Genomic DNA, 16,428 nt, shown 5'->3' with positions numbered 1-16,428 from the left:
CACCCAGGTTCGTAAGGCAAGAATGGCGAGATGCAAAAACATGTAAGCAACGTTCCTTGTTTGGTCGTTATGATGAGTCTCTGTGTACTTTGATTCACCCATGATGTATCGATTCTCTGGCGTTTTTGACTTTTAAAATATGTTACGTATGTTTATCGTAATTATGTACCCGGAACCAAAATGAGCAAGTGTAATATCTTGCGCGACTAGTTGCAAAAGGTGCTTCCTCTGACGATCCCAGCAGGTTACTTACCTTGCATGCTATCACCACACTCACATACTCTCATAGCTTACAGCATTTTAAATTGTCTAGCTTTGCGGTAAGTTACCTAAATGTCTTGGAAAGGACAACGATGACAGACATGTCAGTTGAAGCGAGTACTAACCCAGCGAAAAATATCAAAAGCATAGGTGTACCCAAACCATGTACCCTTGTCGAGAGCAAAGAATGAGTGATTACCTCTTTATGTGTCATGGATATCTGTTTTCAAGGTCGATAGGTAAGTAGGAAATATATCATCAAACCTAATCTGTCACTCCCGTGTGACTGGTATTGTCGCTACGGAGGGCTGCATGGTATGTACACGTCAAGTGTTTCGCAAAGTACTAGTAAGTCACCTCAATGGTGAAGGTGAAAACAACACATTTTTTATGTAATATTGCATATGTTCCTGAGAGAACACCAAAGATCGAATTAAGGGCAATGGAGATTATATTGACGATAGGGAAACGTTCATGTTAACTCGAGAAAATAGTCTCGATGTGTATATGCACTAGGTATCCCAAAGGAATATCGTTACCAGTCAATCATGACGAGAAAATTTATAATGCCCTGATGTTGACGCGTAACTATGCGATCTGGATATTCAACCTTAACGTAAAGTAAGGTATGAGGTAAAATTTAATTTAAGCTGGTTTACCAAGCTTTCCTACGTAAGGATGGTGTTGTCGACCTTTCGATTATGGAACCCACGTGTGCACTATCCCCAGGGTATACCAAAGAAGTAGCAACGACTTTTCGTAACCTCGTAGTTCAACGGAAGCTGCTGACGGAAGGGACGAGCTATGTTTCTATACTGCATGTTGATGACATGTTGTGTTGAAGCAGGTTTAATTCAGTTCTAATTAAAACTTAATCTCCAAATGCCCTTGAAACAGTCGAGATCGATCCCAGATCCAAAAATCAATCAAGTTGCGCTTGCAGCGGCGCTACTTCCAGGTGTTTTTGACTCTACTAACGCCTTTAAGATAACTACCCACGAACTGGCTTCCTTGACATCTTTGGCCTGGAAAGTCAATCTCGAAGACTTGGTTTGAATGGTAAAGGTGTCTAGTTCGTCCTCTTCAGCTTTACTTCTTTCCACGGCCATTACGTCGGCAAGTTCGATAACATTGTGGACGGGTGTCTACCAAAAGTGCCAACAAAAAGAGCAATGTAATGAGTGCAAGAGTTTGTTGGAAAACCCCGTTCTGCATCTACATACCTTATTTTGTGACAAGTATCGAATCATGAGTGAACACCGCGAGGCACCAATAATGTGCAGCTGACAACTTTTCCACACACTAAAGAACTTTGAATCATCGCGAAAGGAAAAGTCCCCGACGAGGTACTAAAAATGAAAAATGCATCCACGTCAATACTCTTGCAAACTATTTAACTCCAATCTTTTTTTTTTTTTGAATCCAAACAAACCTTGACTGTAGATGCATCCGCCAGGCTCGTCACGGTTGTATTCGTCAAACTATTAAAGGGCGCCCGTCCAATGCTGGAAATGTTCATGTTCAAATGGTCTCCGCTAGGTGGAACAAAGATCATATAAAGATGGCTGCCGACTAGTAAGGCCCATGCTATGACGATTGCGACCAGCGACAGAGAGAATCGCACTGCGAATGCAAGAGTAGCTGATGTGGAGGTGCTAAGGTAGGCTTGAGGGACCACTATGAGACATATCACCACAACGTTATATCTGCGAGATCATCAAAAAGAGGGTATGCTGTGAGTGTTACCCCACACCCGCGGTAAGGCTTTGGAACCTGTCCTTACACTGTATACGCAATATGCTTTGCTTCCCCATAGTCTGTCGCCACATTCCGGGTCTTCCAAGCCAAAAACGCATTTCCAAACAGCAAAAGCGCGTTGCACGCATAGACAATGGCAGTAAGAACCGTGCTGACCGTTTCGTTTCGCGCTCCACATACGAATCTATACTTTGTTCCACTTTGCTCCATAAGAACGACTGGAAAGTCCACGCCAGTCCAAATGCCCAACAGAATCTGTCCCAAAGTAGAATTAGACCTTTACACTTGTGATTATTTCCCGCGGACTCGAGATACTCACGATTTCGATGAGCATTATAATCCCGCTAAATCTCATCAGCTCGCTATTGGGTATACTGACGGTCTTCATTTTAGCATTGTCTAAGGTTTAGTGAGTGGAATGAGTCAAAAGTTGGTGGTGGTAAGTAAACATTCACAAAATTCGTACCAAAAATCCGCCAAATACGGTATGCCTTTGCTGCAACATTTCCCTGTAAAAGAAGAAGCGCATCAATCGTTCATGACCTTTTGCCCATCAAATCAGTTTAATAAATTGCGCGGCAAACGTACCATGACCACCGCAAATCCTATGCCTTGAGTCCATCGCTCAATCGCACATGTCTGAGGCGTTGTACCAAAGACATTCGGGTATATAGTCGCCAAGACACATATTAATCCCAACTATAAGATACCCCACAATATTAGATAAAAATCGTAGATGATCGGGACAAAGTATCACGAACAGAATGGATTTTCTCACCAGGATATTGACAATGAACACAGGGCTACGTTTTGTCATGCGTTTATCCTTTCGCAGTACAACAATGGTGACAAGACTTGCCGTACAGACCGCTATGGCTGCTGTGTATAAGGCTGTGAACGTTGCACCGAGACCATCGTGGACGGAAACTTGTTGTAGGTGCAGGATAGGATGGTCGGGAGGGACGGTCAACCGACTGCCAAACCTGATCAGATACAAAAGAGGGCGGCAAGAAAACTTTTAGCATGCGACAAAGGCCAGTACATATTACAGTCGTAATGGAACTGGTTTTCTTTACCATGTAGCTCCGGAATGGCCCTCGAACTTTAGAGTGTTTTCAACAATTGCAGCAATAGCGGGCGATGTGTCCCAATTAATTCCATCCATTTGGTAAACAAAGCTCGGACTGACAACAAAAGAAAAATGCATATGTGAGTAAACGTTGCACATACCGTGAACAAGAAACCGAACGCCAAAACCCCACTTACATTACTCTATCGCCATTTTCTGTCAAAATGTACTGTCCAGTAGTCGAAATGTATCCAGTAGAATTCCAGACATCTATCGTAAGCTGCTTGTAAAGCTTCTCGGAATACCAGTCGTTCATTGTAAGGTTTTGGCTGTTGAGGATTAGATCGACGGCATTGGCAACTGGAGAAAATATACATTGTTCAGAACAAAAAATATTGCGAGCTCCCAGCATCAACGTACAATAATACATAATGTCATAGTAATCTCTAGAAAGGATAGAATTCTGTCAATATTGGCAAACTAGCTGATCATCCTTGTAACCAATGCAGAATTTACGTACCTAATACGGAGAGACGGCACGTTGAAATCCCCTATGGAGCCACTGGTCTGAACGCTAGAGAACACAGATACGAGTCAAGCACCATTCTCCGCAAAAACGTTGACCATACCCCCAACTACAAGATTCCTACCGTTCTAAATTCTGCGCAACGAATGATGGCCATATACCCAAAAGGTGCTGTAGCGCTTCTGTTGGATTGGTTTCATCGTTCATGGTCGGTGCATCGTCTGGTACCAGCAGTCCTCGTAACTTTGGGAGGTAGTCTTTACCAAAATTTGTGACCATATAACGATCAGGATAGTTATTGACGGGCTGTGGGATGAATAATAAACAAAAAAAGGTTAAATCAAAAATCACCGTGCGATAAAACCGTTCAACGAAAAGACCCATTTCTTTTACCAAGTTTGTAATCCAGACATAATCTTCGCCCACCAAACCGAATTCGCTGTAGACGTGGGAAGAAGCGATTAACAACACTGTTTTTGCCACTATTTCTAGACGCAGTATTAAATGCAATGGAACTTGGCTTTACCTTGCAGTAAAATAAAGCAGAAGGGGATCTATCAGGTACTCGCCTCCCATGAGCACATAAAACACTCGAAGATCCGTTCCCTTCAATTGAGCAAATCCTGAAGAAAGCTCTCTCTTGCATGTCGTCATGTTGATCGCATTCCAGTCCGGGTTCATAGTATTACAGTTTAAACAATAACAGGCGGTGGGATCCCTTTTTGACACACTCCATTTGAAGGCAAGCTGCGATATGACTGTGATTCCCATTTCATGACATGCATCCGAAAGCTGTTGGGCAGCTGTATGTAAAATAAAACCGCGGCAGATGAGAAATGATTGGAAGCCAAGGTATTAAAGAGTGGCTCACAGTGCAAATTAATGGAGCTTACCCGTGGTCGAATACTGATCTTGTCCGCCGATGATGCCCACCTGTTTCCAGTTAAAGGATTGTGCAATCAAAGCCATGTTGACGTAACGCTGTCCTCCACTGGAGGGGCGCCAAAAATACTAAATGGAGCGATGTAAATATTAGCGCAGGTCCAGAGCATGGGAGGATTTGACCAGAAAGCGCTAGCGAATATCACCTTGTAGTTGTCATGATATGCTGTGAATACGGGTGAGTCCGATCTAACGCCAATTTGAGGGAACTATTTGACAGACCAAGGTTAGAACGCACTCTATCTTGCCGGATCCCGCTGCTTGCACTTACGCTGAAGGCGCTGGTATATGCAGCTGTTACCATCGTGTCGGAATCTAGACTTGATCCCAGCATCAAGGATAAAGGTGGGTTTGCCACCGTAAAGCCCGTTACGGTTGAGCGGATTGTCAAGTCAGGAAAGTCATTGTCTGGATGGAGACGAATAAAACAGGGCACAGACTCTTTAGCAAACATCACAACCCCCAGAAGCGAGTCTCTTACATCTATTCTCAACTGTAGTACTTACCGAGGAAAACCACCTCAAGTTTGGCGTCCGGCAGAATCAATGGATTTGCATTGATCTCTTCTTGGGCCAGCAATGTCGCCGTTCGCGTTTCAGTCAGTACATCACAGTCGGGCGGCGAATAAAAGTCGAGGTCAGGTGTACAAACGCTCCCATATACGGAGACACCCACACGGAGGGTGATGGATTTGTTAAGCGCCTTCCGGGCATCACTGGCGGGACCTACCGCAGGAAGCGGGAACGAGCGAGTTGGAGCTGACCAGGATCCATTGTACGGGACGAAAAAGGGAGTGCTCGTATTTGGGGGGTTTGGAAATATAGTGCCATCGGCCGCCAATCCTTGATACATGGGGTATGGGGTAGGCCAAGAAGGCCAAGGATCGTCGGCCAGCACAGTGGCGACAAGGACAAGGATGATGTAGATCGGTGACATCTTGACGATTGTCAGAGGATCACCTTAATCAGGAGAATAGAGAAAGAGGGCAGCCTCCTAGTGCACAGGCAATTGTATTCCTCTTGAGATATCAAAGAATATTTATCGCCAGGGTTAAATTTGCACTCCGATATTCCGAGGTATCAACGAATATTCGCATCCTGGGTAAATTGATGCCACGAATTGAAGGGAAGGGTATTCAGTATAAATATAAATAATAATAATAAGCATAGTTTAAAATCAGGGTATCTATATGCGGACCTATTTGCCCGTCCATTTGGTAATCCATTTGTAAGCATGGACCACAACCCTGGAATCTTTGCAAGAGTGTTGGCCGTGGTTAATGACAGACACATCAATTCTGGCAGCAATTTACCGTATTTACTTTGTGTATTGTCAGTACTGCAACAGTAGTGCGATGGGGTTAGAACTTGCCTACCCCCTGCCCACCCTGCTGAATGGGGTATCATCCTGCGCCCTGCCAGGATTATTTGAGGAGCTAACCCACGAGCATCCAGGAAGCACCTGACTGCCCTGTTCTGCACTGTGAAGCATGGTGCTAATTTGACATAACGTCAAGCCTTTCGGCAGAGCGTGTGTCAATACATGCAATTGCATACCGGTAGTTGCATCTATTAAGACACCTGTCATGTGATAAAGTATGGCCGATGTGAAAGGCCATGTTTGTTTATCCATAAAAGATTCTTACAATGGGCAAGAGACACCGACCATTATTAACGGCATTGGATAGGTGCACTGTTCCAGGACCTTCCTTGTCTTCTGATTTTGCGATTGAAGTTTACGCGGTAGAAGCTGTGCTCGTATACCGTCTAGTACCATTTGCCTGATGCCATCGAATGCTTCCACACTTTGATATATTCCACGTTCTGTTTAGGCGAACGGGTTTTTGACACTAAGGCAGCGGGTGAGAAGAGATGGTAGATTCACCTCTTTGGGGGCTGCTTCCATCCAACCACATACATTTCGACGGCAAAATGATATTTGCTTTCTCAGAACGCAAGTGACAGCCGTCAAAAGTCCAAATATGTTGTCGCGCTATTCCAATTTCCCCGCGATGGTAGGGTTCGGGGCGCATGAGACAACTCTTCCCTTTATCCGCATGGCTGAGTTTTTCTCTTTTTTTTTGGATATAAACCGTTCCTCTCTTTGCTCTCGCCCACTTGGCCAACTCGCTCTCTGTCTCTCTCACCTATTCCTATATACCAATTCCACCATGTGCTAAATCCTCGAAAAGTCTCGCCCAGAGGTAACTCCCAAAAGAGTACCCTACATGATGGCCCTCCGCCAGTCGTACTCATTGCGGACATATCCACATGTGGTCCAAGAAGTGGACCAGGCCAGTTTGAGGATGCTTCGGGCTACAGTGCATCGGACGATTATTGAGGGATTCACCCAAATAATCTCGATGTTTCTCGACTGGTCGGACAATTGACACCGTACATGCAAGACGATGCCGCGACCGAGGACCTCTATCGGTTCCGGCGGCTCTTGGGTGAGCACACTTGTTCATCTCCGGCAATGAGATAGCAGAGGCTTTGGAGTTCGACGAACCTGATGAGGGCGACCGGATGCTGCAAAATGAAGAAGGCTTTCCCATTGCTCGCGCACAACTGGCCCCAAAGGGTCTGGAGATCAGTGTGGAGGAGTTTGGGGGAAATGACATGAAAAGAAGACAAACGGCGACGTCTTGCAAAGTGAAGAGGTAGCAAAGTATCATTGGGGCCTTCATCGAATGAAGATCAAGCTAGTTCGACGAGCAAGTGTGGTGGAGCCCTCGCCAGGTGTATTACCTCTACGGCCGTAACGGATATCCAAAAGGCACCTGTCCCAGTGATACGATGACAGTCTCCACCTACCAGGGGCCAGCACTTGGAATCGCTGCATCGGGCTGGGCTGACGCGGCGGCACGGAGAAGCCGTGGCCGTAGGCGTGCGTGGAGATGTGGGTGAGGGTGGTCATGCGGGTGGTCATGCGGATGGTCGTGCGGGTGGGAATGGGAGTGAGGGTGGAGGTGGGGACAGCAGTTTCCCCAGTGAGGATTCCTCCAGTGAAGATTCGGGGACTAACAATGTGGAAGATTGAAGGAGAAGTCCCACTGGGAGAGGAGCCGTTGCATATCACTCACAGCAAGGGCCCAGCTGCGGATGTGGTGGACTTGAGAACCTTCCTCTGGGAGGTAGGCTTCGTCCAGCTCTTCTAGTTGCAACGCCTCTGCCATGTCATTGTCCGAGATGAACAAGTGCTCACCCAAGAGCCTCTGGAACCGGTAGAGGTCTTCGGTCGTGGCCTCCTCTTGCGGACACAGGAAGGTGGTCAGTTGTTCCACCAACCGAGATACATCGAGATTATTCCTTGTGAATCTCTCAACAATCGTCCGATGTACGGTGGCCCGAAGCAACCTCAAGCTGGCCTGATCTACTTCTTGTACCACATGTGGAAACGTCCGCAAGGAATACGACTGGCGGAGGGCCATCGTGTAGGGTACTCTACTGGGAGTTACCTCTGAGCGGGAGTTTTCCAGGATTTGGCGCATTGTGGAATTTCAGTGTGTTTGGGACCAAGTGTGAGCAGACGTAGCGAGAGCGAGAGAGAGAGAGAGAAGAGGGCAAAAGTCAGAATTGAAAGCCGCAGAAGGACCATTAGGCAGCTTTGTATTTAATGATATTAAGTCACTACCATATGCTAATAAGAAAACTTTGCCTACAGAATTCATTTACCATAATATATATTAGTGAACTTTGTAGTGTACACATGGCTCTACACGGCTGGTAATTTAGATTGCATAAGAAAACTCATTGGAGCACCATCCATATATACAGATAAACGAGACTTTTCGCAGCTGAAAACACGCCCGGGTTTGATGGGGTATACATGTTGTTGACTCCAGATGATAGTAGTAGGTTTGGCCCATTAGCAAGCATTCATATATCATTGGACGGTGTGTAAGGAGGATAAAGCAAACACATTGCACACGTTGTGCTTTGTCGATGAATGTCCAGCGGGACGGGTTTGCTCCGATCGTTGTACTTTTACTTTCGAATCAACCGATCATGGTGAAATGGAAAACTTTTCAGGATGCTAGTATTCATTATACACAGAAAGCAGTGCCGTTGAAAGCAGTGCGATTAGCATCTGTCATTATCAAAGTTCGCACCACAGCAAGAAAAAAATCTGCACTTCACAAGCATGGACTGTATGTACAAAGTTGTGTCTTTTCCCTTGTTGCTGCAGAGCTCACGAACGATGCAAGTGTGGGTTTGCACTCTTTCAAATCAGGTGTGAATATTCCGGGTAATAAAATGGACGCCGTCAACAAAACAATGCTCGATATGCAACCTAAAAGAATGAAGATTTTCCTCATGGTTGCGATATTTCTAGATGGCAGTTGATCTGCCCTTGCCTCTGCCATGCAAGGATCGACCACCATAAAAATGGGCTGTAGTTGATCCTACCAGGTTCAATCCTTTTGTAACTTGAGCCGCACTTTTTTTTTGGCATTTCGCATCATCGCCAGAGTAGCTTTCTGGTCAATTACAAGAAAAACTCAGAACAAAAAGGGAACCCCAACAGACCTTTATGCAACTCGAGAGATTCAATGGCATATCCTTAAGGTCAGCACGAGCATGACATGGTTGTACCTTGTTCAAGATGGCAGTCTCAAAATTGGGGTAATGCACTAGGAGAGTTGCAGTCGATCAGAACATGAAGATAACCCAACATGCTTTTATGCAACTCAAGAGATTTCATGGCAGTATGACATGGTTGATCAAAATGGCACTAGAAGAATTACTGAAACTCCAGATAATCATGAATGTCGGCATAGCAGTGGAAAAGAATCATTGTGAATACAATCTATAGAACAGCAGGTGAAGTGTCAATGCTTCAGGAACACAGAATAATGGTAGTAACTGACAAGGTCCAACTAGTTGAAAACGTAACCAACCTCGAGACTGTGAATTTAGCTGCTAGTGCTTTAGCGGCCAAGGCTGATCCCTTAGTTATTGCCATCCTGATGAAAAGCATTTCAACAAGAAAATACGCAACATTACTAAATAAAAGCAAGAGTACTGTGGAACAAGATAATAAGCATAATTTCAGAAATACAATTCAACACCTTGTTTTGAATATTTGCCATGTGTAGAAAGCAAGCAACTGAAGAGATCAAAGTTAAACCGTCAAGTTTTCCCTTGGTGCCATCTGATCAGGCAGCCAACTAACTAGATCAAGGTTGTATGGACAGGATTAAGGCGCAGAGTTATAGCTTGGTGGTGTCTGCAATTGCTAGTCTTGAGCTCGAGCTGAGGTGTAGATACACGAATGCTCAGCTTGGATTGTGTAGATGGGAATTAAGACTGGGAGTCCTAATTCGGTGGCCATCAAATGAGCTCAAGCTGACATGTGGATACCCATATATAAAAGTGGGGTTGAGCGTGCCTTGAGCCCGATGTAAATAGATATATCAGGGTGAGTTGTGTTAGGGGGATAAGATTTGGGAGTTGTAAGGCTGTGGTATGGAATTGTCTGCAACTGATTGGCCCGAGCTTGAGGTGAGGTGTGCAGGTGGATATATTAAGAAGAGTTGCTTATGGGGAATAAGAATGGGAGTGGTTTCGGGTGGAGTGCAATAGAGATTCACCTCTCATGTCTTGGGTTTGGATTAGAGTTAGCCTGTCGCATTCCGGGTTAGGGTTTGGTTTAGTGTTCGCGGTCGGGTTAGCATCTAGGGTTAGGTTTCAGGTTGAGGTTTGGGTTCGGGTAGGGCCATAACTTGTACACTCATCATGGAGATAGAGTGGAAAGCGACATTGAGCTATGTCGAGTGGAGAGCAAAGGGAGGGGCAGCGTTGCTTACACTTATCATGGAAATAAGTGGAGTGCGACATTAGGATATGACGAGTGGATAGCATACGGAGTGCACTCTAACTGTCGTTCATCCATGGAGGGAGCAAGATGATGGCGAGTGCATTAGGGAGTATGGTACTAAAGTTGTGCATGAAAGGTTGCCCTATGAAGCTCAGTACCATTTGCTGGAAAGAGTCACCACGTATCTGCTCACTAACGTTCGTACATATCGTTTTTTCTCACCGCTGGTTCTTTAATGCATTTAGCCCACTCTTCCATCCCAAGGACTGGACCTCCATCCTTACTAACTAAAAAAGATATATTCAAGAATGGGTCGTAACTCGGTGGTGTGTAATTAAGTTGAGCTGACCAAGGCGAGATTGTGCATGTCGAGGTGAAGTGGATATATAACGGAGAGCTTATGGGGGGAATAAGAATGGAGGTCAAATCTCGGCAGTGGATTCATTGAGCTTGAGCGGACATGGATGCATGCATACAAAGCTCGATGTAAAGTGAGAAGATGTGTATTGTCCAAGGAGAAAAAGGCATTTGCGTGGGCTAAACATTGTCGATCCAGGACACCAGATATATCAGAGCATGGTATACATGAAGGTAGAGCAGATTTTGTTAGGGACTCAACCCGTCGGCCGATACGATGTCAATCTTTTATGGATTCTCTCACACATTTTTGCTTCCTCTATGATGCTAGAGTACGACGCAGGGCTGCAATGTTGACCAGCAGCTGGCGCACCTGCCGAGCATCTACTGCACCCCATTCAACGAGTGGTGCCGCATACGGCTGGGCTCTGTGCCGAGCCAAAAACTCTATCCATGATGCCAGATGGATGGAAGAGTAGTGTACAGTAAATGATGAGAAATGTTGGTACGTTACCTCGCACACCTTCCTTGCGGAATGAGACTTTGAACCCATAATGGGGACAGACAGACAGCTCTCGAAAAGTGTAAACAGTAACAGGATGTGATTTAACAAATAAATTTACTTTAGTACCAACCGGTCTTTGAGTTATCCAAATACCAGATAACAAATGAAGACATCCCTGGTGGATTCAATGGCCGAGTTCTATGTATCGCGCACGCATGCACCACCGGACTGATTACCATGCCCGCCCCCCAAATCCTGCCCGGTTCACCCCTAACCAAGTCTCTTTGCCTCTCGCCCCCAACTCTAACATCCTTTTTTTGGATTCTTTGGCCTTTCTCGCCCGCAAGGAATAATTAAAAACCTGCGGAGTCCAATCATTAAATTCGATACAATTATAGCTCATTTGTTAGAGCTACAGTGTGATAATTCAAATTCGAACACTGTTTGTCGGATAAAGTAGGACTCATCAGTGGTCAGAGCGATTGATCTGCAGTGTGATGGTTCAAAATCCGAAAAATGGTTCAAAATCCGAAAAACTGCTTGTCCGCCAACCTCTGGTTAACAGGAACCTGGCCGTACGCATCTGCTGGACTGATCACCCACCAGTGTGACATTTGCTGCTTGGGTTTAAAGAAATAAAAAGGTCCACCGGAGCCATATACGAGAGCACCGCCATAGAAGGCATTAACTATTTGCACCGAAAAAAGCAGCAAGCACACCACAATTGTCTACATTGGTATACGATCTCGTACGCCGTCGAGTCTCGTGGTGGTATCAGAAAACTCGATATTCCCAAGTAGTCTCTGGTGTTTTCCACAAAGAAACGGGGAAAGAACGCATTTGTGACACCTGGTCCAACCAATTCCTTTTGCCCCCAAACAGCCAACAGAAACCTTCTTTTAGGATCTCCGTCCTGTGAGCACGGGAATGCGTAAAACCTGGCTGGAACCCGACAAACGATCGGCGCACCGCCTCACTCTATATCCAATTTTCGTTGCCTCTCGCCCCCAAACAACCAACAGAAACACCCTTTTTAGAATCCTTAAGCCTTTCCTCCTGCGAGCATGGGAATGCTAAATTCTGGCTAGGAACCGGACCGATACATTTGGACACGATAGGCGCACCCATCAATGGCTCTCCTGTGCTTTGTCCTCGAACCAGTGCTCAGCTTGTCCGATGAATACATCGATAGGAGTAGCACATCAGGACCTATCTGTGACCGCGTGCATTGAATTGAGTTGATGGAGTAGAGCGTACTGTACCATAAATTCCAATACATAAGGATCAACTGTTAAAGGTTGGTTTTGAAATCTTGATACAACCTTACGATACTCATCATTAGCTACACTAAGGTGACTAACAGTGTAGGAGTGGTGGGCTAAAAGTTATGACAGTACACCAGGACCTATCGTGACCGTGTGCATTGAATTGAGTTGATGCAGCTAGCCACGACCACGACCACGACTGAGAAGTTCATGGTACGGCAATCAAGTACCGCAACCATTTACTCGTCTGCTGACCAAGCTTTGCTCGCCCCCACACCAATCGTTGAAATCCAAGAGCGGGAGGGTTTTGCTAGTCCTTGTTGTTCTGCTTGCCGCTTCGCAAACTCTTACACGCATAGTTTGCTTGTAAGTAGTCCAAGCAGCAGCAATGTCATTCGGGTTGATAGAGTTGACAATGTTCAAGATTGGTCAAACATCTTGAATGCCGTAGACTGTCATAAATACGTAAAGCTCTGCCAGAGATCACGGATTGGAATCAGAACCATTCCGGACACCACCGGAAAGGGCAACAAGAAGAACAAAAATCTGGCAACGGTCAGTGCTCATGCACTATCTGTGTCGTCTGGTAGGAGTGGAAATGATATGCAGGCCAAAAATGTGCTATTTAATGCTGCCAAAGGTGTCGTCGGGAAAACACAGGTCAGATGAAAAGGGTGGGATGTAGAAGAGGAGGTCCTCCAGCGTGGGACAGAGGAAACTTGCAATTTGGATGGCACGAATTTGGATTAACGATCATAAGTGGACTCTCCCTTCACCTTGAACCAGAATCGTGCCAAACATGGCAATAGTTTGATCTTCCCAGAGTGTACATATTGGGATGCCCGGTGATTAACGGTGTACAGGAGGGAAGGGGATAGGCGACAAGTTATGACAGTACACCAGGACCGGTAGTGACCGCGTGCATTAACGCATTAGAGCATATTGGGATGCCTGGTGATTAACGGTGTAGGTGGGGGTAGGCTAAAAGTTATGACAGGACACCAGGACCGATAGGTTCCGGTGTACTGTCATAATGATCAGTGGTAGAGCAATACGAAATGGGAAGTGATAACACGGGGACTTATAGCTCAGTGGTAAGCACGGACTTGTAGCTCAGTGGTAGAGCAATACGAAATGGGAAGTGATAACACGGGGACTTATAGCTCAGTGGTAAGCACGGACTTGTAGCTCAGTGGTAGAGCAATACGAAATGGGAAGTGATAACACGGGGACTTATAGCTCAGTGGTAGAGCAATCGACTGCAGATCGATAGGTCCCGAGTTCAAATCTCGGTGAGTCCTCTCCACGCGCCCGCCCAACACTTTTTTTTAGCCATTCGTAACGCGTTCACAGCGGGTGCGCCTGGTGGTAGAAACGCAGGAGTCCCAGGATCAAATCTCGGTGATCCCCCTAGACTCCCAAAAGCGATTTTTTTTTTTCAGCCATCCCCACCACCAACGAACGATCTGCTTTTTGTTGGCCATTGGTGAGCCATTGGTAAAGCGCGCAGGACCATGTCCCACTGCCGTAACGCGGTTACGGCAGTGAGTATGGTCCTACCTAGAAACGCAACTGTTCCTTTGTGAATCGAGGGAAATCCGTCTTTTTTCAACTATCGTCATGGTGTTAATAAAAGTTAAATGGTATGATTTTGGAGGGGAGGGTGTGTGATTGGGGGACGTTTTTTTTTAATGCCCTTGGTAGTAGAAACGCATGGCTCCCAGGATCAAATCTCAGTGAGTCCTCTAGGCACCAAAGGCGGGTCTTTTTTTCTAGTCATTCATGAGCCATTCGTAACGCGCGTAGGACCATGTCCACTGCCGTAACGCGGCGTGTAGGACCACGTCCCAACACCCAAGAATGATCTTTTTTTTAGTCGTTCGTAAGCCATTGGTAACGCGCGGTGGACCATGTCCACTGCCGTAACAAGCGCACCCGTTCCGAGTTCAAATCTCGGTCCTCTGAGAGTAATGCCAGAGTTTGGGACACCCAAGAACGATCTGTTTTTCTTAGTCATTTGTAAACCATTGGTAATGCGCGTAGAAACATGTCCCACTGCCGTAACCGCCGACTTCAAATCTCGGTTCTCTGAGACTAATGCAAAAAGTTTTTTTGTTTTCGGTTGGTTGAATTTTGGTGGCATGGGCAGATGGGGAGTCCTCTCCAGTTCCACTGCAAATACTTTATTTTAAAAGTATCGGTAACATGCACTTAATGGTAGAAACGCACAGGTCTTGAGATCAAATCTCGGCCTCTGGGAATTGTTTTTTAACCCAAACGTATAGATCATGAATAATAAAGATAGGATGAAAAGAAATTCTATTATATCAAATCTGGTGTACAGTAAAGATGGGAAATATACCGTACTAAAAAGAAAGATAACGTATATTCATATATAGTTAGGATAGGAAATATACCGTACTAAAGAGATAACGTACATTCATATATAGTTGGGATAGGAAAAGTAAAAGTCGGTCGTACCCAGGAAAAATAATTGTACACTATATCTCTCGTAACTCGTCCAGAGCCGACCCTCAGGAACAACTCATGTCCAATCATTTCATTTCCAACTTGGATGTACCACTCCTACACTGTTTATCATCGGCCACCTCAAAATCTAGGTAATGATTGTAATGGATTTACTCTATCAAAATGCTCGCAGTCACTGCTCACATCTTCTCAGTCACGGTAAGTGCATGGTTTCAATCTCAGTTGCAGTGTGCCATAAAAGGTGCCCGGCGATTAACAGTGTAGGAGTGATACGATTTGTCACTTGATATCTCGTTAAAATCAAAGCCCATAATTAACGGACGAGAACAGGGGCCACAGGTATTCCACGCCATCTCTGCACCGTGTTCACAGTAATTCAATGGTGAGACTGTCATAGAAACTTTGCGGTCTTCAAAGGTATCCACGTTAGTCCTCTGCTCAATGTGTTTTTGATATTATCTTGTCAATGTATTCATTGAATACAGCAGTTTATTCGGATTTAGTTTTTCTCAGTTTTGTCCGTCTCGCAACGTCAATGGTAAGATGGTCCTAGAAACTTTGCTGTTTCTGAACGGTCTTGAAGCGCATCCATGTTAGTCCTCTGCTAAACTTGTGGTACTATCTTGTCAATCTATTTATTAAATAAAAGCAGTTTACTCGGATTTAGTTTTTCTCAGGGTCACTGTCTCGAATCGTGTTCACCTCAGCCCAACGGTGAACATTTGTCCTAGCTCTTGTCTCAAAACGCGTTCATGATAGTCCTTCCGCTCAACTTGTGATATAATCTTGTCAATGTATTCACTAAATAGTGAGTATCAGTGGTATCGCACTATGTAGGTCCCGAGGTCAATTCTCGGTGGCTCCTCTTAGAGAACAATGGTGTTGAAAAGGTTTCTTTTTCAGCCGTCAAAGGCATCACGGTCCTGGAAGCTCTGGCGCATCCGTATCTGGGGGCTGACCATTGGAAAGAGGACGAGCCAGTGCATCTTAAACAGTTTGATTTCGCATTTGAATGGGCAGATGATGTTTCAAGTATCAAGGGTAATGTCTGATTTATTTGAAACGGTTCCACTATCATTGTGAGCTACCCATCTAGGCCACATTACACCCCAAATAAACCATGAGCATATGGTAAGTCTTCTAAAGACCGCCCAACCTTGGCTTTTTCCAGGCGCTCGATGGTGAGCTTGTGCTAGGAACTTTCGTACATTTTCACCGATCTCAAAGCGCATTCATGGTAGTCTGCTCAACTGGTCGTATAATCTCTCAATGTATTCAACAAATAAAGCTGATTTACGAATTTGAATTATCACTGGTAGGGCCATCGAGAGATTGATATGCCTCAAAGATAAATCTCGGCGAGTCCTCGATGGAGCACTTTCCTTGTTCAGACGTCGCAAAGCGCGGTTCACAGCGGTGGTCCCAGAAGTCAGAT

At 45.4% G+C, this 16,428-nt stretch overlaps 1 protein-coding gene and 1 non-coding gene across 2 annotated transcripts; one reads left to right on the top strand and one right to left on the bottom strand.

Annotated features, from left to right (window-relative positions):
• Window positions 1–1,044: 1,044 nt before the first annotated feature.
• SPPG_00233 (uncharacterized protein) lies at window positions 1,045–5,651 on the bottom strand. Its single transcript, XM_016748565.1, has 19 exons — window positions 5,063–5,651; window positions 4,828–4,964; window positions 4,703–4,765; window positions 4,508–4,625; window positions 4,141–4,417; window positions 4,008–4,053; window positions 3,739–3,920; window positions 3,609–3,662; window positions 3,509–3,534; window positions 3,286–3,448; window positions 3,096–3,203; window positions 2,798–3,002; window positions 2,608–2,718; window positions 2,486–2,528; window positions 2,339–2,418; window positions 2,045–2,274; window positions 1,694–1,967; window positions 1,485–1,610; window positions 1,045–1,406 (listed from the first exon to the last, which is right to left on the bottom strand). The coding sequence occupies exons 1-19, from the start codon at window positions 5,490–5,492 to the stop codon at window positions 1,188–1,190; spliced, it is 2,892 nt and encodes a 963-aa protein (XP_016612544.1). The 5' UTR covers window positions 5,493–5,651; the 3' UTR covers window positions 1,045–1,187.
• An 8,081-nt stretch (window positions 5,652–13,732) lies between these two features.
• Window positions 13,733–13,804, top strand: SPPG_10010. Its single transcript has one exon. It is a non-coding gene; the product is annotated as a tRNA-Cys (tRNA).
• The last annotated feature ends 2,624 nt before the right edge of the window (window positions 13,805–16,428 follow it).

Source organism: Spizellomyces punctatus (assembly GCF_000182565.1).
Source record: "Spizellomyces punctatus DAOM BR117 chromosome Unknown supercont1.1, whole genome shotgun sequence".
Lineage (NCBI taxonomy): Eukaryota > Fungi > Chytridiomycota > Chytridiomycetes > Spizellomycetales > Spizellomycetaceae > Spizellomyces > Spizellomyces punctatus.
Note: the sequence above shows the minus strand (reverse complement) of the source record. Positions and strands in the feature narration are given on the sequence as shown.

Bases quoted from the DNA above. Each gene is read 5' to 3' on its own strand.
- SPPG_00233 (XM_016748565.1), bottom strand. From the start codon at position 5,492: ATGTCACCGATCTACATCATCCTTGTCCTTGTCGCCACTGTGCTGGCC. The intron at 4,965-5,062 runs GTAAGTACTACA...GTCTCCATCCAG, and splicing joins ACTTGAGGTGGTTTTCCTCG to ACAATGACTTTCCTGACTTG. The intron at 3,663-3,738 runs GTAGGAATCTTG...TGTGTTCTCTAG, and splicing joins GTTGCGCAGAATTTAGAACG to CGTTCAGACCAGTGGCTCCA.